The sequence below is a fragment of the Bombina bombina genome, chromosome 1, assembly GCF_027579735.1.
Source record: "Bombina bombina isolate aBomBom1 chromosome 1, aBomBom1.pri, whole genome shotgun sequence".
NCBI classification, from domain to species: domain Eukaryota; kingdom Metazoa; phylum Chordata; class Amphibia; order Anura; family Bombinatoridae; genus Bombina; species Bombina bombina.
In genome coordinates this window covers 683,969,185-683,990,562 of record NC_069499.1, presented here as the reverse complement: position 1 = coordinate 683,990,562, position 21,378 = coordinate 683,969,185, and the positions used below count along the sequence as shown (strand labels likewise).

Below are 21,378 nucleotides of genomic sequence, written 5' to 3'. Positions count from 1 at the left end.
TAAGAAATATTTGGCCCAAAGTCATCAAAAAAATAATAAATTGAGCCTAGCAAACCAAAGCATTGTGGGCTTTTCAATATCATCCATTCATGACAGAAATATAGATTTTATATACCGTATATGATGAAAAAAAACTATTTAAGTAGGAAGTCACTTCATTTGCAGTCACTGGGTTTAAACCAGGTTAGTAAGTAATGACAACTTTTACAGACCTGCTCTTCATAGTTATAAAGATACAGCTCATTTAATTTCTGAAACTTACCACATAAGAAAACCTACTTTTGTTGTGATCCAGTACAGCAAACTGTGCTCTTTATAGCAGAACAATAGCAATATTAACTCCTGTTTATTAGGGTTTATTGGATATTGTCAACAATGTCTTTTTTTCCAGTCAGGATACAATTATATTCTGCCCAGTTCATAAAATGACAATCTGAACTTTTGTAGCTTTCAGTTTATCTAGAGCTGACGAATTAGAACATCTGAATAAAGGGTAATATTGTATTTCATTCTAGTCTATTAGCATCTTGCCCGTGGCAAACGTTTACATTATTTATTTGTTTTTCAATGTAGCCTGAGGCAAACTAAGCTGTGCAAATGAAAACCATACCCAAATGTATTTCCATAACTTGTCTGGCTGATTCCTAACAAATAACAGCCAAATGGCATATTATTGCTATGGACAGGTTAGTGAAACATTATTTTATTTACAGTCTCAGCATCTAATTTACACAACAACTTTGCCTCTCTATTTTTGGTTTCTGACATCTTTACTTTACTTGCATCCATCCAAAATTATATAACATGAGTTTTAAATTGAGTGTGAAATATGTGTCCTATTTGTTTTTATTTAAAGGGACTGTCTTCCAAAAATTGTTATTATTTAAAAAGATAGCTAATGCCTTTACTACCCATTCCCCAGCTTTGCACAGACAACATTAACATAGTAGATGAGATTGAAAAAAGACTGAAGTCCATTGAGTTCAATCTATACAAATCTAAAATATATACAAAAAGCTCCAGTTAAGGTTAAATAATACCACTAAAACGTGACCCGTTTAATACTAGCAATCATATCCATGAATTTTGTTAATAGACAGAAATGTATCCAAACAATTTTTAAATGTATCTAGGGTATTGGCATTCACTATCTCCTTTGGTAATGAGTTCCACAATGTTATTGCTCTTACAGTGAAGAAACGTTTCCGTTGCAGGAGATTAAATCTCCTTTCCTCCAACCTTAAATTGTGACCTCTGGTCACAAACAATTTTCTTGGAATAAAGAGAGCTTCTGCCATCTCTGTATATGGGTCTTAAATATATTTATATAATGTAATCATGTCACCCCTTAAGCGCCTTTTTTCTAAAGAAAACAGACCCAGTTTGGCTAGCCCCTCCTCTTAGGTTAAATTCTCCAATCCCCTTATTAGCTTTGTAGCCCTTCTCTGAACTTTTTCTAATTCTGCAATATCTTTTTTTGTGATTGGTCCCCAGAACTGCACTCCATACTCAAGGTGAGGTTTTACCAGGGCTTTATATAGTGACAGAATGATGCTTTCCTCCCTTGAGTCAATGCCTCTTTTAATACATGCTAGTATCTTATTAGCCTTTGAAACTTCTGCCCTGCATTGTGCACCCATCTTTAGCTTGTTATCTATTATTACCCCCAAATCCCTTTCCTCCTGTGTTTGGCTAAGTCTTGTCCCATTTAAATAATATGTTGCTTGCTTATGTTTACTTCCAAAATGTAGAACCTTGCATTTTCCCGTATTAAATCTCATTTTCCAATTACCTGCCCATACTTCTAATTTTTGCAGGTCCCTTTGTTACAAAAGTTCATCCTGCGCTGACCTAATGACCTTACTTAACTTAGTATCATCTGCAAAAATAGAGATGTCGCTATTTAATCCTTGCTCCAAGTCATTTATAAAAATATTAAAAAGTATGAACCATTTACTACTACTCGTTGCTCCCTATCTTTTATCCAGTTATTTATCCATAAACTAACATTTTCAGCTATTCCCAGTCCCTTAATTTTGTGCATTAATCTCTCATGTGGCACTGTATCAAACGCCTTTGCAAAATCTAAGTATATCACATCAACTGATTCCCCTTTATCTATATTTTTACTTCCTCATAGAATCTAATTATATTAGTTTGACATGTTCTATTTATCATAAAACCAGTCTGATTAGAACTAATAATCTTGTTTGCACGAATATGATCGTCAATATAATCCCTTATAATCCCTTCAAATATCTTCCCCACTATTGATGTCAGACTAACTGGGCTATAGCTTCCTGGATCATCCCTACTTCCCTTTTTGAAGAGTGGCACCACATCAGCTTTACGCCAATCCTTGGGTACCATGCATGAGGATAATGAGTCTTGAAAAATTAAGAGTAGAGGTGTGTCTATAACAGTGCTAATTCCCTTAACACCTTTGGGTGTGGGCCTGGAGTTTTATTTACCTTAACATTATCCAATTTGTTCCTGATATCCTCTATACATAACCCAGTTAATGGTATGGGCTGGCATGTTCTATTTTGTTCCAAGGTATCATCCAATGGTTCCTCTCTTGTGTATACTGAAGAAAAAAACTGGTTTAGTATCTCAGCCTTCTCCCTGTCACTGTTAATCATGCTACCCTCCCTGCATTTTAATGTACCTATATTGTCTTTCTTAGATTGTTTGCTATTTATGTACTTAAAGAACCTTTTAGGGTTAGATTTAGAATCCTTTGCAATTAATTTTTCATTTTCAATTTTGGCCAATTTAACATTGTTATATTAATATACTTTATTACCTTTAAACTTCTAAATTATTTTATTTTCTAAGCCCCTGCATGCCACCTTTTTCTCAGTGCATTTTTATAGCTTCTCACAGCAAGACACTGCTCAATTATGTGCCATATAGATAACATTGTGCTCACTCCCATGGAGTTATTCATGAGTCAGCACTAATTTGCTAACATGCAAGTCTGTAAATAGCACTGAGATAAGGTGCAGTCTGCATGGGGTTAGATACAAGGTAATCAAAGAGGAAAAAAGTATATTAATATAACCGTGGTGGTTTGTGCAAAACTGGGAAATGGGTAATAAAGGGATTATCTTTTTAAACAATAACCATTTTGGATTCAACTGTCCCTTTAAAGGGACACTGAACCCAAATTGTTTCTTTTGTAATTCAGAAAGAGCATGCAATTTTAAGCAACTTTCTAATTTACTCCTATTATCAATTTTTCTTCGTTCTCTTGCTATCATTATTTGAAAAAGAAGGCATCTAAGCTTTTTTTTGTTTTCAGTACTCTGGACAGCACTTTTTTATTGGTGGATGAATTTATCCACCAATCAGCAAGGACAACCCAGGTTGTTCATCAAAAATGGGCCTGCATTTAAACTTACATTCTTGCATTTCAAATAAAGATACCAAGAGAATGAAGAAAATTTGATAATAGGAGTAAATTAGAAATTTGCTTAAAATGTCATGCTCAATCTGACTCACGAAAGAAAAAATTTTGGGTACAGTGTCCCTTTAAGTCACTTCAAAGACCATAGGGATTGTAGGAATTGTAGGAATTTCTTCATAGAAATAAATTATCTAATGTATATAAAAACATGCATTTTAGCTTAAAGGGTCATGGAACAAAAATCTAACAAACAATTTTAAACAACTTACCATCTACAATAATTCTATTATCTAGTTTGCTTTGTTCTCTATGTATACTTTGTTGAAAAGAATACCTAGCTAGAATCAAGAGATGGGAGTCAGCTGCTGATTGGTGGCTGCACATATATGCCTCTTATCATTGGCTTGCAGATGTGTTCAGCTAGCTCCCAGTAAGGCATTGCTGCTCCATGAATAAAGGATACTAAGAGAGTGAAGCAACATTGATAATAAAATTGGAATATTATTTAAAATGGTATGCTCTTTCTAATCATGGAAGAAAAATTTAGGGTTTCATGTACCTTTCAAATTTAATCTCATTCTAAATAAAATAACTGTAATAAAATGATAATGTTTATGATATTTACATAGCCCAATGCCAATTTGTTATTCCCTAAGACAAACTAAAGTGATATTAAATTTAAACTCTGCTGTGCTTATAAAGGAACAGTACGTCAACATGTCAAATACATTCCTTGCATTAACAAAAGGTTCAATTAAAGTAGTTTAAACTCAAATTGAAATTAGAAATGCATTATTGTGCCTAAAGGGACAGTATACTTAAAAATATTTTTCCCTTAATGTGTTTACAATTGCTTTTTTTACCAACTGCAGAGTAAAGGTTTTTTTGTGTATATTAAAGCTCTGATTTTGTGTTTTGAAGCCACAACCTAATACAATGGGTTGAGCTTGTAGGTATAATATGATCTCATTAATGTATCACATTGGGCTCTATTTATCAAGGTCTGGCTGACCTGATCCGACACTGCGGATCAGGTCCGCCAGACCTCGCTGAATACGGCGAGCAATACGCTCGCCTTATTCAGCATTGCACCAGCAGCTCACAAGAGCAGCTGGTGCAACGCCGCCCCCTGCAGACTCACGGCCAATGGGCCGCCAGCAGGGGGGTGTCAATCAACCTGATTGTACTCGATCGGGTTGATTTCCCGCGATGTGTGTCTGCCTGCTCAGAGCAGACGGACAGGTTATGGAGCAGCGGCCTTTGAGACCGCTGCTTCATAACTGCTGTTTCTGGCGAGTCCTTACGGAGCTTGATAAATATGCCCCATTGTGTACATATACATGTTTATTTATCTTATATCTGTCCATAAAACAATCACCAGTAAAATCATCATTGTATTACCTTATCCCTGCTATATCTCACTAGGAGTGTAATTTCTTCTGCTGGCTGTGTTTACAAAGCTTATCTATAGCTTGGACCTGCGGCCACAAACTTTCACAATAGGTGGGGATACCACTTGCTAAATCAACTATTTCAAATGCCAATATAAGGGTAAAGGAGCTACTTGTAAACAATTTAATACACTCCAGCAGGTAAAGTGGATCATTGGGAACAAATTAAAGGGGAGAACATTTTTTGAGTAAACTGGAGCTTTAATTGAAACTCTAGTATATTTGCTCAATAGCTGAAGAGGAAACTACGAGAGGTTGCTTCAGCAATTTTAAATGGACATTGAACACTAAGGGGTCAATTTATCAAACTCTGTACAGAGCTTGATGCCTCGTGTTTGCGGCGAGCCTTCAGGCTCGCCGGAAACAGAAGTTATGAAGCAGCTGTGTAAAACCGCTGCTCCATAACTTGTCCACCTGCTCTGAAGCGGCAGACAGAAATCAACCCGATGACACCCCCTGCTAGCCGCCCATTGGCCGCAAATCTGCAGGGGGCGGCATTACACCAGCAGTTCACAAGAACTGCTGGTGCAATGATAAATGCCAACAGTGTATGCTACATCGTATCATGTCCATTCACACTATTATAAATTGACCCCTAAGGGCCAGATTACACAGGGGAGCACTAAACATAGCTTTTATGAAATCGATATTTGTGCTACACTGTGTAATACCAGCGCATGCTAATGTGCGCTGGTATTAAAAGTTCACAGCAATGTGAACGCGACCTCGCGTTCGCATTGCTGGGAAGTATTGCGCTCTCGAGAGAGCATTTTCATAGGCTCCAATGGGAGCCTCGTTCTGATGCCATCAGAGACGGCATCAGAACCTTGTGCAGTGAAGGGGGTAAGAAGCGAAGCGATGGCAGCAGTTTGTAAATATATATATAGGATTATATACATATATATTTATATGCTAATATGTAATATATGGGAACGCACAATGTAAAGGCACTCCCACCAACTTTAGACCCAAAAACTGCCTAGTGCAGTTGTTTTTAATTTTAAACAAAAAAAAAAAGTTAAATTTTTTTAATTAAAAACTGTATAATACCCTCTATTTTATGGACTTTTGGGGGCACTTTTAAAAAATTAACTAGAGACCGGATCCTCCTGATTGTGGGTGCACAATCATTTAGTGCTCCAATTGTAATCTAGTCCTAAATACATTTCATGCACCTCCCTCTAATTATTGGTGCCAGCATTATGAAACCGAGGTTACACTGCCTGGAAAGTTGCTGTATATATATATATATATATATATATATATATATATATATATATAGAATGCAGTGAAAGCTAGATTTCAAAATGAATAGAGGGAGCAAGGAATAACCTCAATACTGTGTTTACAGAACATATTTAGGGCTAGATTATGAGTCAGAGTGGAGCACAATTTATTGCTCCCGTACTAACAACCTTAACTGTACTCTGTACTTTACGCAACCCTACATCACATGGTTGTGAGAGCCAATCTGACTTTCAGTTTCAGAGACTTCCTGAAAGTTTAGTTTTGGTTCATTGCTGTTCCAGTAATGGTGAGAGGCGGATGTGTGAAACTGCAGGAGTGATACAGGCCACATCAAGGAACTTGCAGGCTGTGGAATCCCAGCCTGATATCACAGCAAGAAACAGCTCACTTTGTTACAGACTGTCAGCACTCAAGTGTGGAAGTTGCATTGTTACAAGCTGAATTTCGGAAGATTTAGTTAAGGTTTGCCTTACCCCTGGAGCAAGAAGCTCGTGTTTCCCAGCCTTAATGTGTGAGTTAGCTGCCAGTGTTCTTGTGTTCTAGATGATCCTGCATCTAGTGTGTTCATCTCATCTCCCCTTCTCTGAGAGCAGTGGTTGTTCAGTGGGAGGAAAGAAGCCAAAAGACCAGACCTTATCTACATCATTCAGCAGGAGTTTTTAGGTAGTGGAACATATGCATTTAATCTCTCACACTAAACAGATAGCGCTATCTGCAATTTACTAAGGGCCCCAACGTGCACCACCAAAAGGGCTGAACAGATTATTGCAGATCAATTGGGAAGAGTGTACTTTGCTAAGTGTGGGACTTTTTGCCAATGTGTTATTATGCTATTGTTATGGTATAATTATGCTGCACTCTTTTAAATGCTGCACTAGATGTTTATTTTGGGTATTAGTAAGAAGATGCATTTATACTGATAGACAGGCATACTGTTATTATTGTCTTCATTGCATTGTGTTCTATTTGCATTTAAATACATTCCATATTACTTTATTATCTACTTATCTTGTTATTGTGCGTTTGTGGGGTAGTCATTGTCTCAGTGCTGTGGGTTCCACAAGAATTATATCACTGAGTGGAGGAACTGAACGCTAAGTTATTCAACATGTCCCAGACTCCCTGCTTCAGCAGAGACTCAGATCATTCCTGTGAAGCCACGGTGTCAAAGGTGACTTCCAGTCTGCCCTATCTCTACAGACAGTAAGAAATATTTAAGCATGACCCCTGTTCCCTCACCCAGAGATGTTAGAGAGAGGGTTCCTCCTTGGAAAATTGTGGCTGTATGAACTTCTATTGGACTCGGCCAGAGGACGTTTATATAAGCCCTAAAACTGATCCCTGGGATGGAAAACCCTACCATATTGCAGGCATAGAAGAGAGGAACTCATGGTGTGACCTTGGTCCAGGGGGACCAAGATATAAAATCAGAAGAAGGAACAACTAGAATCCCTATACCTAGGGCAGGCTTTAAAGCGTGCCTAATAGTTAGTATACCCAGAAGGAGATTCTGACCACGTAGAAGGTGATGATTCTGACTTGATATTTCAAAATAGTGACAGTGAATCTAAAGAGGATTTAAATTCAAGTAAGTCTAAAGGCAGTTCTATAATAAGTGAAAGGAGGAGACCGAAGAAGGATTTGCCTCCGCTTATAACAGATATACTTACACAGTTACCCGCAGAACTGACCAGGCTCAACACAGTCACAATTACAAGAGATTGAAGAATTTCTCAGGGATTGAGCCTACTCTTGCTGGAGAAGAGTGCTTCAAATCATTGTCCTGGATAGAAGATCTTCTGAATGCCCTGGGTATTATTATTTTCCCATGAGAGAAGGCCAAGAGAAAACAGCATTCATCTGTCCACTAGGTTTACCCATATGCCACAAGGGGTTACAGGGCCCCCAGAAACCTTCTAGAGATTAATGGAATAGACCCTTGGGGACCTTAGTCCAAGGGAGTGCCTTGCTTATCTGAATGATATAAACTTTTTTTTGAAGAACCCCTGAAAAGCATGAGCATCGGTTGCTGAGGGTGTTAGATCGACTGCAGGCTGAAGGCCTGAAGCTGCCAGGTGACAGATGCAAATTTGCAGGAAGCTCAGTGACTTATGTTGGACATATAGTTTTTGCAGAAGGTGTGGGCACAGACCCAGCAAACAGAATGAGTGTTAATTTTGGCTTAGACCGACGAATATCGAAGAACTATGTTCATTCTTGGGGTTCTGCGGTTCACCACCACATTTTTGTGGAAGGTTATTCCAAGATAGCCAGAACTCTTCACAATCTCCGGAAATTTGAACCAGGAGAATATCAATTTGAACCAGGAGAATATACAGGGAGTGCAGAATTATTAGGCAAGTTGTATTTTTGCGGATTAATTTTATTATTGAACAACAACCATGTTCTCAATGAACCCAAAAAACTCATTAATATCAAAGCTGAATAGTTTTGGAAGTAGTTTTTAGTTTGTTTTTAGTTATAGGTATTTTAGGGGGATATCTGTGTGTGCAGGTGACTATTATTGTGCATAATTATTAGGCAACTTAACAAAAAACAAATATATACACATTTCAATTATTTATTTTTACCAGTGAAACCAATATAACATCTCAACATTCACAAATATACATTTCTGACATTCAAAAACAAAACAAAAACAAATCAGTGACCAATATAGCCACCTTTCTTTGCAAGGACACGCAAAAGCCTGCCATCCATGGATTCTGTCAGTGTTTTGATCTGTTCACCATCAACATTGCGTGCAGCAGCAACCACAGCCTCCCAGACACTGTTCAGAGAGGTGTACTGTTTTCCCTCCTTGTAAATCTCACATTTGATGATGGACCACAGGTTCTCAATGGGGTTCAGATCAGGTGAACAAGGAGGCCATGTCATTAGATTTTCTTCTTTTATACCCTTTCTTGCCAGCCACGCTGTGGAGTACTTGGACGCGTGTGATGGAGCATTGTCCTGCATGAAAATCATGTTTTTCTTGAAGGATGCAGACTTCTTCCTGTACCACTGCTTGAAGAAGGTGTCTTCCAGAAACTGGCAGTAGGACTGGGAGTTGAGCTTGACTCCATCCTCAACCCAAAAATTCCCCACAAGCTCATCTTTGATGATACCAGCCCAAACCAGTACTCCACCTCCACCTTGCTGGCGTCTGAGTCGGACTGGAGCTCTCTGCCCTTTACCAATCCAGTCACGGGCCCATCCATCTGGCCCATCAAGACTCACTCTCATTTCATCAGTCCATAAAACCTTAGAAAAATCAGTCTTGAGATATTTCTTGGCCCAGTCTTGACTTTTCAGCTTGTGTGTCTTGTTCAGTGGTGGTCGTCTTTCAGCCTTTCTTACCTTGGCCATGTCTCTGAGTATTGCACACCTTGTGCTTTTGGGCACTCCAGTGATGTTGCAGCTCTGAAATATGGCCAAACTGGTGGCAAGTGGCATCTTGGCAGCTGCACGCTTGACTTTTCTCAGTTCATGGGCAGTTATTTTGCGCCTTGGTTTTTCCACACGCTTCTTGTGACCCTGTTGACTATTTTGAATGAAACGCTTGATTGTTCGATGATCACGCTTCAGAAGCTTTGCAATTTTAAGAGTGCTGCATCCCTCTGCAAAATATCTCACTATTTTTCACTTTCTGAGCCTGTCAAGTCCTTCTTTTGACCCATTTTGCCAAAGGAAAGGAAGTTGCCTAATAATTATGCACACCTGATATAGGGTGTTGATGTCATTAGACCACACCCCTTCTCATTACAGAGATGCACATCACCTACTATGCTTAATTGGTAGTAGGCTTTCGAGCCTATACAGCTTGGAGTAAGACAACATGCATAAAGAGGATGATGTGGTCAAAATACTAATTTGCCTAATAATTCTGCACTCCCTGTATCATATGGGTATATCAATACCCATATGATATAAGTGGACTCCTTTTTGTGAAGAGGTTTTTCAGCTACTGAAAAGAAACATGACTGAATCTCCTGTATTGGCATATGCAGAACTTTAGAAATCATTTGTGCTTCATGTAGATGCCAGCATGGAAGGGCTTGGGGGTGTTCTCCACCAGGCATATCTTTTGGGGCTGAGGCCTGTTGCCTTAATTACTCAGAGTTTGTCTAAAGCTGAAAATAATTATCAGTGCATAAACTAGCATTTCTGACATTGAAGTGGGCCATTGTAGATAATTTTCATGACTACCTGTATGGTGCTGAATTTGAGGTGAGGACAGACAACAATCCCCTCAACTATATTTTGACCAGAGCAAAACTAGATGCCAATGGACATTGCTTGCTCGCAGCCTTGTCCAACTATAACTTTTCATTGAAATACAAGCCTGGATCTATTAATGTGGAAGCTGATGCTTTATCTCAGAGGCCTGGACTTCCTCCAGAGACATACAGAGAAGATTGGATTGAAATTCCTGGTCCTCGAGTAAGGACCTTGTGTCAGACCTCAGTCACTGAAAATGAGTGGCTTAACTTTTCTAAATTGAGATGCATCAACACACTCAGTTGTAGTGCTGAGGCAGTTCCAGAGGCTATGTGTTACCCAGTCAACCTACCCCAGTGGACAAGTATCAGCAATGAGGATAAACGACAAGCCCAAGCTCAAGAGTGGATGCCAAAAATACTTGAACTGTCTACCTGCTGAGCTGCAACAACTATTCAAGAGATAATGGAGTAATTTTCATAATGAGAAGGGACTCCGCTATAGAATTATTCAATATCTTGATCACTTAGGTCGAAGATAGTTGGCATTATCCCACAAGTACATGAGAATAGTATTAAGGTACTTGCATACTCAATCATACTCTGTTAGACATGTTGGGGACCCTTAAGAATGCAGAGAATAGAACCTGGAGTAGGCATGTTAAAGCCATGGTTCATGCATACAATGGTACAAGACATGAGTCAATAGGATATTCTCCTTATTACTTGGTATTTGTCCGAGAAGCAAGACTTCCAATAGATTTTCAGTTTGGTGTCTCTTCTGATAGAATGACCCATGATTCACAATACCAGTATGTTTGTTTGCAACGTAAAGCAAAGTATTCAAAGAGCCTATGACCTGGTAGAGAAGGCTAGTTCCAGGATTAATAAAAATAACAAAAGAAGTAATGACACTAAAGTCAGGCATAGGGAAATCCAGCCTGGAGATAAAGTTCTTCATCGAAACCTAGGTATTACCGGTAAGCATAAACTACCTGATTGGTGGAAAGACATCCTTTTTAATGTTGTTTTCAAGCTTCCATGGCTTCCTGTATACAAAATTAAAGGGTCTGAAGGCCGAAATAAGGCTTGGCACAGAAATAATTTGTTGCCTGTTGGTCAACCAGTAGTGAAGGATGAAGATCCTGAAATGAGACATTCCCCAGAGAGTAATCCTGAATGCCCAAGCTTCATTTCTAGATCTCCTGACACAGATGGAAATTTTTAATTTTTAAGAAAACTAACAGTTGACACAAAGAGACTCAAGACAAAGTCAAAGAGATAGGCATTTACCAAGAGACTTCACTTATGACCGAGTAGGGGAAACCACATACTGGCAAGAGCCCCACTCCAAGGTTGTACAAGTATTACATGCCCTTGATACACTGAAGTGCACCCAATGAAGTGAACGAAGCAGCAATACTGTATAAAACTTCACTTTTATTTACAAAAGACTTAAAATCCCATGGTAGGGTATCGCACTGGTATTCAGAAACAACAGTTTACGCATTTCGGCATTAAGCCGTACTCACAACTGATAAAATGCATTTACACACACCTCCTTAAAAAGGGTTTACTAAACACCCATTGGATAAAAAGGTAACACACCCATTATACATTATTGAATACCAATAGACTGTGAATGCTTAATTAGCTGATCAAAACATTCTCTCCACAAACTGCAGAGTAAGCAAAACTTAACTTATACTTGTAGATTAAGAGAGTTATACACTGACATTAAGGAATTTCTCCCATATTGACTAACTAGAACTAAAGGAAAGTATAACATGTTCGTGTGATAGACAACATCAATAAATGACAATGTATACAAAGTTACAGAGAAGCCAACAAAATGTGAGAACAAGAGGTCATGCATAAGAATACAAATTAAAGTGAAAAGGTTGACAAAAGATTAATGTCCAGTGCTAAGGTCACTCTTGTCAGCGATACTCGCAGGACACTTTTCTGAACTATTTATGTATACATATAGGGACATATTTATCAAGCTCTGTATGGAGCTTGATGCCCCGTAACACAAGTTATAAAGCAGCGGTGTAAAGACGACTCTGAGGTGGCGGACAGACATCACCGAAAATCGACCTGATCCAATACGATCGGGTTGATTGACACCCCCTGCTTGCAGCCGCAAATCTGTAGGGGGCAGTATTGCACCAGCAGTTCACCAGAACTGCTGGTGCAATGATAAATGCCAAGAGCGTATGCTGTAAGCATTTATCGATGTGCGGCGGACATGATCCGCAATATCGGATCATGTCCGCTTGCACCTTCTTAAATATGCCCCATAGTCAGCAGAGTGATATAAGTGATGCAGGAATATTGCACTGTGCCCATGACATATTAAAGTGTCTTATCAAAGTTCCATTAAGGAAGTATATATGTTAAATAAAAAATATAAAATATAGAATAAATAAAATACCACAAACATGGAACCAAATTTAGACGATCTATCATGTAATTTCTCTGTTCCAAAAATGCCCTCTCACTGGAACAATTTGTTTTTGCTCAAATCAGTTGGCCCATAGCTATGGTGTAGGGCACATGGTTAGGGTGGCAGCTTTTGGCATGGAGAACAGAGTTGCCAGAAATGGGCTTTCTATATATGTTAGTCTCAACAATGCCCTCTCCAACCCCCTTCAGAGTGATGTCAAGAAAAATTAATGGACGTCCCTAGTATTTCATGTGTGAACTTAATATTCAAATTGTTGTCATTGATGTAGCTGATAAAGCTGCACATGCTGGCTTGATCTCCTTGCCAGATAAACAGGAGATCATTGATAAATTGTCCATAATAAACTATGTTGGCCATGAAGGGGTTCAAATTTCCAAAGATGTGGGATATCTCCCACCAACCCATGTACAGGTTGGCATAGGAAGGAGCAAATTTTGCCCCCATAGCTGTACCACATCTTTGGAAATAGAAAATCCTCTTGAACTCAAAATAGTTGTGACTTAGAAGGAAATCAGCACCCCTAATGACAAACTTTTGAAAATCAGGTCCTAGTGTGGAATAATAAGCCAATAAAAATTCTAAGGCCTGTAGGTCCATAGCATGAGCAATAGATGAATATAAGGCAGTGACGTCTATCGTTATCCAACAGTAAGAGGGATCCCAATGCATGGTATCCATAACTTTGAGCACATGTTTGGTGTCTGGTAAACAACTTGGTAGAGCCTAAACCAAAGGACTATGTACTGCATCCAACCATTGGGAGATGTGCTCAAATAATAAGCCAATTCCACTCACTAAAGGGCGACCTTTGATGTTTACCAGTGACTTATGCATCTTTGGGAGGTGGTGGAAAAAAGGGATGACCGGATGTTCTACATACAGATAGTCAAAAGTATTTTTATCTATAAATCAATTTTCCAAACCATCATCCAAAAGGTGCATAAGTTTAGCTTGGTACTTCCTTGTGGGGTTAACAGAAAGTTGACAATATTGTTCAGTATTGGTAATTGCCGAAGGGCCTCAAACCTATACATTTCTCTATCCATTACCACAACAGAGCTCCCCTTATCTGCCGCACAAATCACTATAGTTTCATTATCCTGTAGCTCTTTAAGAGCTTGTCTTTCAATTAAGGTTAGATTACCAGGAATCTTTTTCTTGTTCCGTGCTAAAGACCATAAGACCTTTTCAACTCTCTCATAGAATTTTTCAATAAGGAGGCCTCTGCTGTGGATAGGATAGAAAGAAGAAGGATTTTTGAAACCTACAAATCTGTCTATCTCAACAAAATCTTGTGTGGAGCAACCTTCTATTGCCATTTTATCCAAAGTAATTAAGTCACAAGTTTCAGTGAATAAAAAATCAGTGTTCAAAACCAGAAAAGTGTTTCTATAAAGTTATGTTACGGACTAAGTGGTTGACATCAATCATCGTCTTGATTAAATCAAAACCTGTGGATAGTACAAAGCCCAAACCAAAATTCAAAAGTTTAATCTGAGATTCTATCAAGACAACACTTGATAAGTTTATCACACTGTTGGTTTGTATTTGCTGGCTGGTTTTGTTCCCCTCCTGGGATATCTGCTCTGTGGTTCCACATTGCTCCCTCCCCCCTTCTGGGTTCCTCGGAGGTACTGTAAAAACCTGCTCTAATTGTCCAAACCCCTGATTACCTGAGGTATACCCATCTTTTACATTGGAGCCTGATATAGAAACATTACTACCAATGGAGTTGTGACTACCTTTTTCTTTGGGTCAAACAACTTGTTCAACCTGTGAACCTCCCTTACATTGAACAATTTCTTTATTGGGCACAGTGTTTTGTTTATGCTTAAGAATCCCTTTCCTCTCCTTAGTGTTACTCTCCCTCTCTGAGGAGGTGCGTTCCTCTCCAGAATCCAATTCACTATCTGAGAAAGTAACATGTTGTGTGTTACATGTTGTGTGTTACCTGATCTACCTCCTCAATTTCTATTGCGTGATCTGCCTCTTCTTCTATTTCTGAGAGAATAGAATTGAGAACCCTCCATGGTATAGTCATTCTACAGATAGTAAATGAGCCCAGATGTGCTGCCTGGACGCACCAAATCAAAGTAAAAAAACAAAGAGTGGTTAGGCTCAATCAATACTGTTTGACAGAGTGTCCACAGAGCTGTATAACTCTCACCAGGAGAGATTCGATCCCACTTAGGTTAGCGCGACTCCAAGATACCTGGTTTAGAGTGGACCTTGTCATGGATCGTATTCAGTCGGGGAAGTCTTCTCAGCTGCTGGCATCTGCAGCTCACACAGGCACACAGCGTGGTCACTTCCTACCCGGCCTGAATCCAATTTGTCTGTCCCAACCACGTGATCAGGTATCGCCTACGTCACAACCTCGGATCGTCCAATAGATTGTGGGATAAGCCGGAATGTCAGGAGGTGTCACTGCTTCAAACAGGATGAGCAAAGTGCATCCAATGAAGTGAACGAAGCAGCGATACTGTATAAAACTTCACTTTTATTTACAAAAGACTTAAAATCCCATGGTAGGGCATCAAAATGGTATTCGGAATCAACAGTCTTACCTTAGATTAAGATGTGAATATCCTCCTGCACCCTTTCTATATCATGCAGTAGGAACAGTAAAAAAAAAGTTATTTTAAAATGAATATTGTTTCTGGCCAGTTTGAAATGGCTGACAAGTTTAGCCCACTTAAGACATCATAATCTGGGCTGCATCCAGACACTGAATAGCATTGACAGTCTGTTGAATACAACTAGTGAGTCTTTTGTGATTGGATGCCATATGCAGCCCAGATCGTGATATCATCAGTGGGCAGAGCTTGGCAGCCATTTCAAAGTGGTCAAAAACAATATTCATTTTCAAATAACTTTTTTACCATTCCTGTTGCATAATATAGAAAAGGTGCAGCAGGCTGTTTGCAGCTTAATCTAAAGTAAGACTTTAAGATGACCAAGGTGTACGCTGTCCCTTTAAATAAATAATTATATATATATCTGATGGTTTGGTAAAATATATATTTATATCGATAGATAGATAGATGGTAGATAGATAGATAGATAGATAGATAGATAGATAGATATAGGTATAGATATATATGTATGACTATATATGTATACATATGTATTTATGTGTTTATATGTATATATGTCTGTAAATACATATATATATACACATATAAATACATAAACACATAGGTATGTACACACGTATAAATAAATAAATAAATAAATAAATATATATATATATATATATATATATATACATACATACATATACATTTTTAGAAATGTACATGTATGTATCTCTGTGTTAAAGCCCTTTGCCTTTTTTTCTAACACCTGAGACCTCATATCTTTGAGCCCATAAAACTTTTTTATGCTATTTGTTTTTAATATTTTTTAATAGACAGCGTTATTATGAGTGTAACTGTAGTTTTAAATGTATTTTTGATGTGCACAAAGACTCGGGATCAACCCCTTATCGCTCACACGCAATAGTTAGCATGCCACTAGTAATCTAGCCCTTAGTGTTAAATGTCACTTTAAAAAAATCTGCTTTCTTTGCTTGTAGCAAAGAAAAAAATGTATTATCCATTTAAAATGCATTTCAATAAAAGCATAAGGTTTTGCAATGCTAATAGACAAGCTATAAATGGGTGAGCACAAAAAAAAATCTCTATTATTAATTATGGAGGCTGGAGTTTGTCACTCATGCACGAATGCTCATCTAAATACATGATAAAAAAATAAGGTACTCTCTCTATATTTATATATATATATATATTTAATTAGTTAGAGCATGTCATTTGAATATTATCGACCCAGCAATACTGTGTGTTTAACCCCTGCAAATGGGTTAAACACACAGTGGAAGTACTGCTTGGGATCCGCAGAGCACTGCTGGTGCAAGGCAGAAACTGTTGATCTTACAACTCAGCTATGTGACTAGCGCTGTTGTTTGGATCAGCAAGTCAGAACATGCAATTTTTCAACTATTATGGCCCTTTAGTGAATACATAATTACTTTGATTACTTTCTACCTAGTTTTTTTAGAACTATCTATATGAAACATATGTATAACCCTTGAATTTAATGTATTATTCTGCAGCAAAAGGCTGAGGATTAAAAATAACTGAAGCAACCCTCATCGATCCAGTGTTCTCTACCAAAGCTTTCTTTAATATCGGTTTAACAAATTTACTCTGAGAAAAGTGCTGAACTGAAAACAAAAGGCTGCTAGGGGATTTATCTGTAATATCCCAAAGCTCTTACATTTTAGCTTCCACATTGTCTTTAAATAAACATAATTTGAAACTATTATTAAAGATTCCACGGTTTGCTTTTTAAGTGGGAAGCTTTGGTTCCTAATAGTATGACTGGAAATAATTTATCAAGTTGAATAGGAACATTAAATCGTGTGTTGTCTGAAGCAGATTAAGTTTACCCTGTAAAATTTAACCTATCAGTATTTAAAATGTGCTTTTATTGTACTGATTTAAATGGTAAAAAATATTCTCCAATAGTACATATTTTGTGTTATTGTTTAGGGTCTTCGAAAGAATACCAAGGATTGCAGAATAAACCCCAGCAAACCAGAAAACCTGAAATTAGACCACATATGGACACAAGAATAAATTTAGTAGGTTTTATAGATGACAGAAGGAAACTTCATAGGGGAATATGCATTGTAATTATACAATAAAATAGAATAGAATGTTGCTATCAAAGATTACATTTATGGTGTCTATTTGTGATATATAAATATATCTATACTAAAGCTCGTGTACACGAGCCAATTTTTGCAGTACAGCAGTTCCACCCCTTGCTCTCTATCCCCCCTCTTTTCTGCTCTCTATCCCCCCTCTCTTTTTGTTCTCTCTCTCCCCCTCTCTTTTCCCCCCTCTCTTTTGCGCTCTCTCCCCCCCTCTCTTTGCACTCTCCCCCTCTCTTTGCACTCTCCCCCTCTCTTTTGCTCGCTCTCTCCTCTCTTTTGCTCTCTCTCTTTCTCTCCCCTCTCTTTCACCCCTCTCTTTTGCTCTCTCTCATCCCTTCTCTTTTGCACTCTCTCTCCCCTCTCTTTTGCTCTCTCTCCCCCATCTCTTTTGCTCTCTCTCCCCTCTCTTTTGCTCTCTCCCCTATCTCTTTTGTTCTCTCTCCCCCCTCTCTTTTGCTCTCTCTCCCCCTTCTCTTTTGCTGTCTCTCTCTCCTCTCTTTTGATGTCTCTCTACCTCTCTATCCCCCCTCTTTTGCTTTCTCTCTCCCCCCTCTTTTTTGCTCTATCTCTCCCCCCTCTCTTTTGCTCTCTCTCCCCCCTTCTTTTGTTCTCTCTCTCCCCTTTCTTTTGCTCTCTTTCCCTCCTCTTTTGCGGTGTCTCTCTCCCCTTTCTTTTGCTCTCTTTTCCCTCTCTCTTTTGCTCTTTCTCTCCCCTCTCTTATGCTCTCTCTCCCCCTCTCTTATGCTCTCTCTCTCCCCTCTCTTTTGCGCTCTCTCTCTGCCCTCTTTTGCACTCTCTGTCCTCTTATGCGCTCTCCCCCTCTCTTCTGCTCTCTCTCCCCTCTCTTTTGCTGTCTCTCTCCACTTTCGCCCCCCTCTCTTTTGCTGTCTCTCTCCCTCTATTTTGCTCTCTCTATCTCCCCTCTTTTGATCTCTCTCTCCCTCCCCTTTCTTTTGCTCTCCCTGCCCCCTGTCTTTTGATGTCTCTCTTCCTCTCTCTCTATTTCCCCTCTTTTGAGCTCTCCCTCCCCCTCTATTTTGCTGTCTCTCTCCCTCTCTTTTGCTCTCTCTATCTCCCCTCTTTTGAACTCTCTCTCCCTCCCCTTTGTTTTGCTCTCCGTCCCCCCTCTCTTTTGCTGTCTCTCTTCCTCTCTCTCTATCTCCCCTCTTTTGAGCTCTCCCCCTCTCTTTTGCTGTCTCTCTCCCTCTCTTTTGCTCTCTCTATCTCCCCTCTTTTGATCTCTCTCCCCCTGTCTCTCTAAGTCTCTTTTGCTCTCTCTCTATCCCCCTCTTTTGAGCTCTTTTGAGCTCTCGGCATGGCCCTTCCGGCCCTGCCCATTCCCCACCCACGCTATGCCCCACCCGGCCCCGCCCACGTCACGGGCTGTCTGGCCACGCCCACAGCACACCAGCCACGCCCACGTCCGGTTACGCCCATGTCCGGCCTCCCCGTTACTCACTCTACAGCGTGCAGTGTCTACTGCGCATGACAGCTTCAGACAAACACACTTGGCCTTTTATTATATAGGATATATATATATCCACATACTTTAAAACCATTTATAACTATAACTTTTGCTTCAATGTTAAACCATAAAGTATGTTTCCATGAAAGTAATTATATAAGAAAAATTCTATTTAAAGGGACAGTAAAGTCAACATTAAGGCCTAGATTACAAGTTTTGCGTTATGAGGGGTGCGGTGCTAACGAGCAGTTTATGCTCACCGCTCACTTACAGACAGTGCTGGTATTACGGGTTTTTACAAACCCGGTGTTAACCACAAAAAAGTGAGCGTAGTGCAAAATTTTGTTCCACATCTCACCTCAATACCAGCGCTGCTTACGTTAGCGATGAGCTGGTAAAACGTGCTCATGCACGATTTCCCCATAGGAATCAATGGGGGAGAACCGGCTGAAAAAAACCTAACACCTTCAAAAAAGCAGCGTTTAGCTTCATGCAGCCCCATTGATTCCTATGGGGAAAATAAATTTATGTCTACACCTAACACCTTAACATGAACCCCGAGTCTAAACACCCCTAATATTACACTTATTAACCCCTAATCTGCCGCCCCTGACATCGCCGACACCTACATTATATTATTAACCCCTAATCTGCCGCTCCGTAAACCGCCGCCACCTATATTATACTTATGAACCCCTAATCTGCTGCCCCAACATCGCCAACAACTACATTATATTTATTAACCCCTAATATGCCGCCCCCAATGTCGCTGCAACCTAACTACATTTATTAACCCCTAATCTGCCGCCCCCAACGTCGCCACCATTATAATAAAGTTATTAACCCCTAAACCTAACCCTAACCCTAACCCCCCTAACTTAAATATAATTTAAATAAATCTAAATAAAATTATTACAATTAACTAAATAATTCCTATTTAAAACTAAATATTTACCTATAAAATAAACCCTAAGCTAGCTACAATATAACTACATTGTAGCTAGCTTAGGGTTTATTTTTATTTTACAGGCAACTTTGTATTTATTTTAACTAGGTACAATACCTATTACTAACTATTTAATAACTACCTAGTTAAAATAAAGACAAATATACCTGTAAAATAAGACCTAACCTAAGTTACCATCACACCTAACACTACACTACAATTAAATTAATTACCTAAATTAAATACAATTAATTACAATTAAATAAAATTATCTAAAGTACAAAAAAACAAACACTAAATTACAGAAAATATTAAAGAAATTACAAGATTTTTAAACTAATTACACCTAATCTAATCCCCCTAACAAAATAAAAAAGCCCCCACAAAATAAAAAGCCCTACCCTACACTAAATTACAAATAGCCCTTAAAAGGGCCTTTTGCGGGGCATTGCCCCAAAGTAATCAGCTCTTTTACCTGAAAAAAAAATTACAAACCCTCCCCAACATTAAAACCCACCACCCACACAACCAACCATACTCTAAAACCCACCCAATCCACCCTTAAAAAAACCTAACACTAACCCCCTGAAGATAACCTTACCGGGAGACATCTTCACCCAACCGGGCCGAAGTCCTCAACGAAGCCGGGAGAAGTCTTCATCCAGACGGCATCTTCTATCTTCATCCATCCGGCGCGGAGCGGGTCCATCTTCAAGACATCCGACGCGGAGCATCCTCTTCTTCCGACGGCTAAACACAGAATGAAGGTTCCTTTAAATGATGTCATCCAAGATGGCATCCCTTCTATTCCGATTGGCTGATAGAATTCTATCAGCCAATCGGAATTAAGGTAGAAAAAATCCTATTGGCTGATGCAATCAGCCAATAGGATTGAAGTTCAATCCTATTGGCTGATCCAATAAGCCAATAGGATTGAGCTGGCATTCTATTGGCTGTTCTAATCATACCAGTCCTGACAGGAGAGGGTCTACCGTTCACTTTTTGTCAGACTCGAAATACCGGCGCTATGCAAGTCCCATTGAAAATATAGGATACGCAATTGACGTAAGTGGATTTGCGGTATTTCCTAGTATGGCCAAAAAAGTGAGCGGTACACCTGTACCTGCAAGACTCGTAATACCAGCGGGCATTAAAAAGCAGTGTTGGGACCTCTTAACACTGCTTTTTAATGCCCGCTGCAATCAGCCAATAGGATTGAAGTTCAATCCTATTGGCTGATCCAATCAGCCAATAGGATTGAGCTGGCATTCTATTGGCTGTTCTAATCATACCAGTCCTGACAGGAGAGGGTCTACCGCTCACTTTTTGTCAGACTCGTAATACCGGCGCTATGCAAATCCCATTGAAAATATAGGATACGCAATTGACGTAAGTGGATTTGCGGTATTTCCTAGTATGGCCAAAAAAGTGAGCGGTACACCTGTACCT

The 21,378-nt window shown here is 39.1% G+C and overlaps 1 protein-coding gene across 1 annotated transcript in view; it reads left to right on the top strand.

The window, feature by feature from the left end:
• Positions 1 to 21,378, top strand: part of NRK (Nik related kinase) — a 575,538-nt gene that overhangs the window by 375,046 nt on the left and 179,114 nt on the right. Inside the window, exon 20 of the mRNA XM_053699167.1 lies at positions 17,352 to 17,443. Coding sequence (XP_053555142.1) covers positions 17,352 to 17,443 — 92 coding nt within the window. The remainder of the gene's footprint in view (positions 1 to 17,351; positions 17,444 to 21,378) is intronic.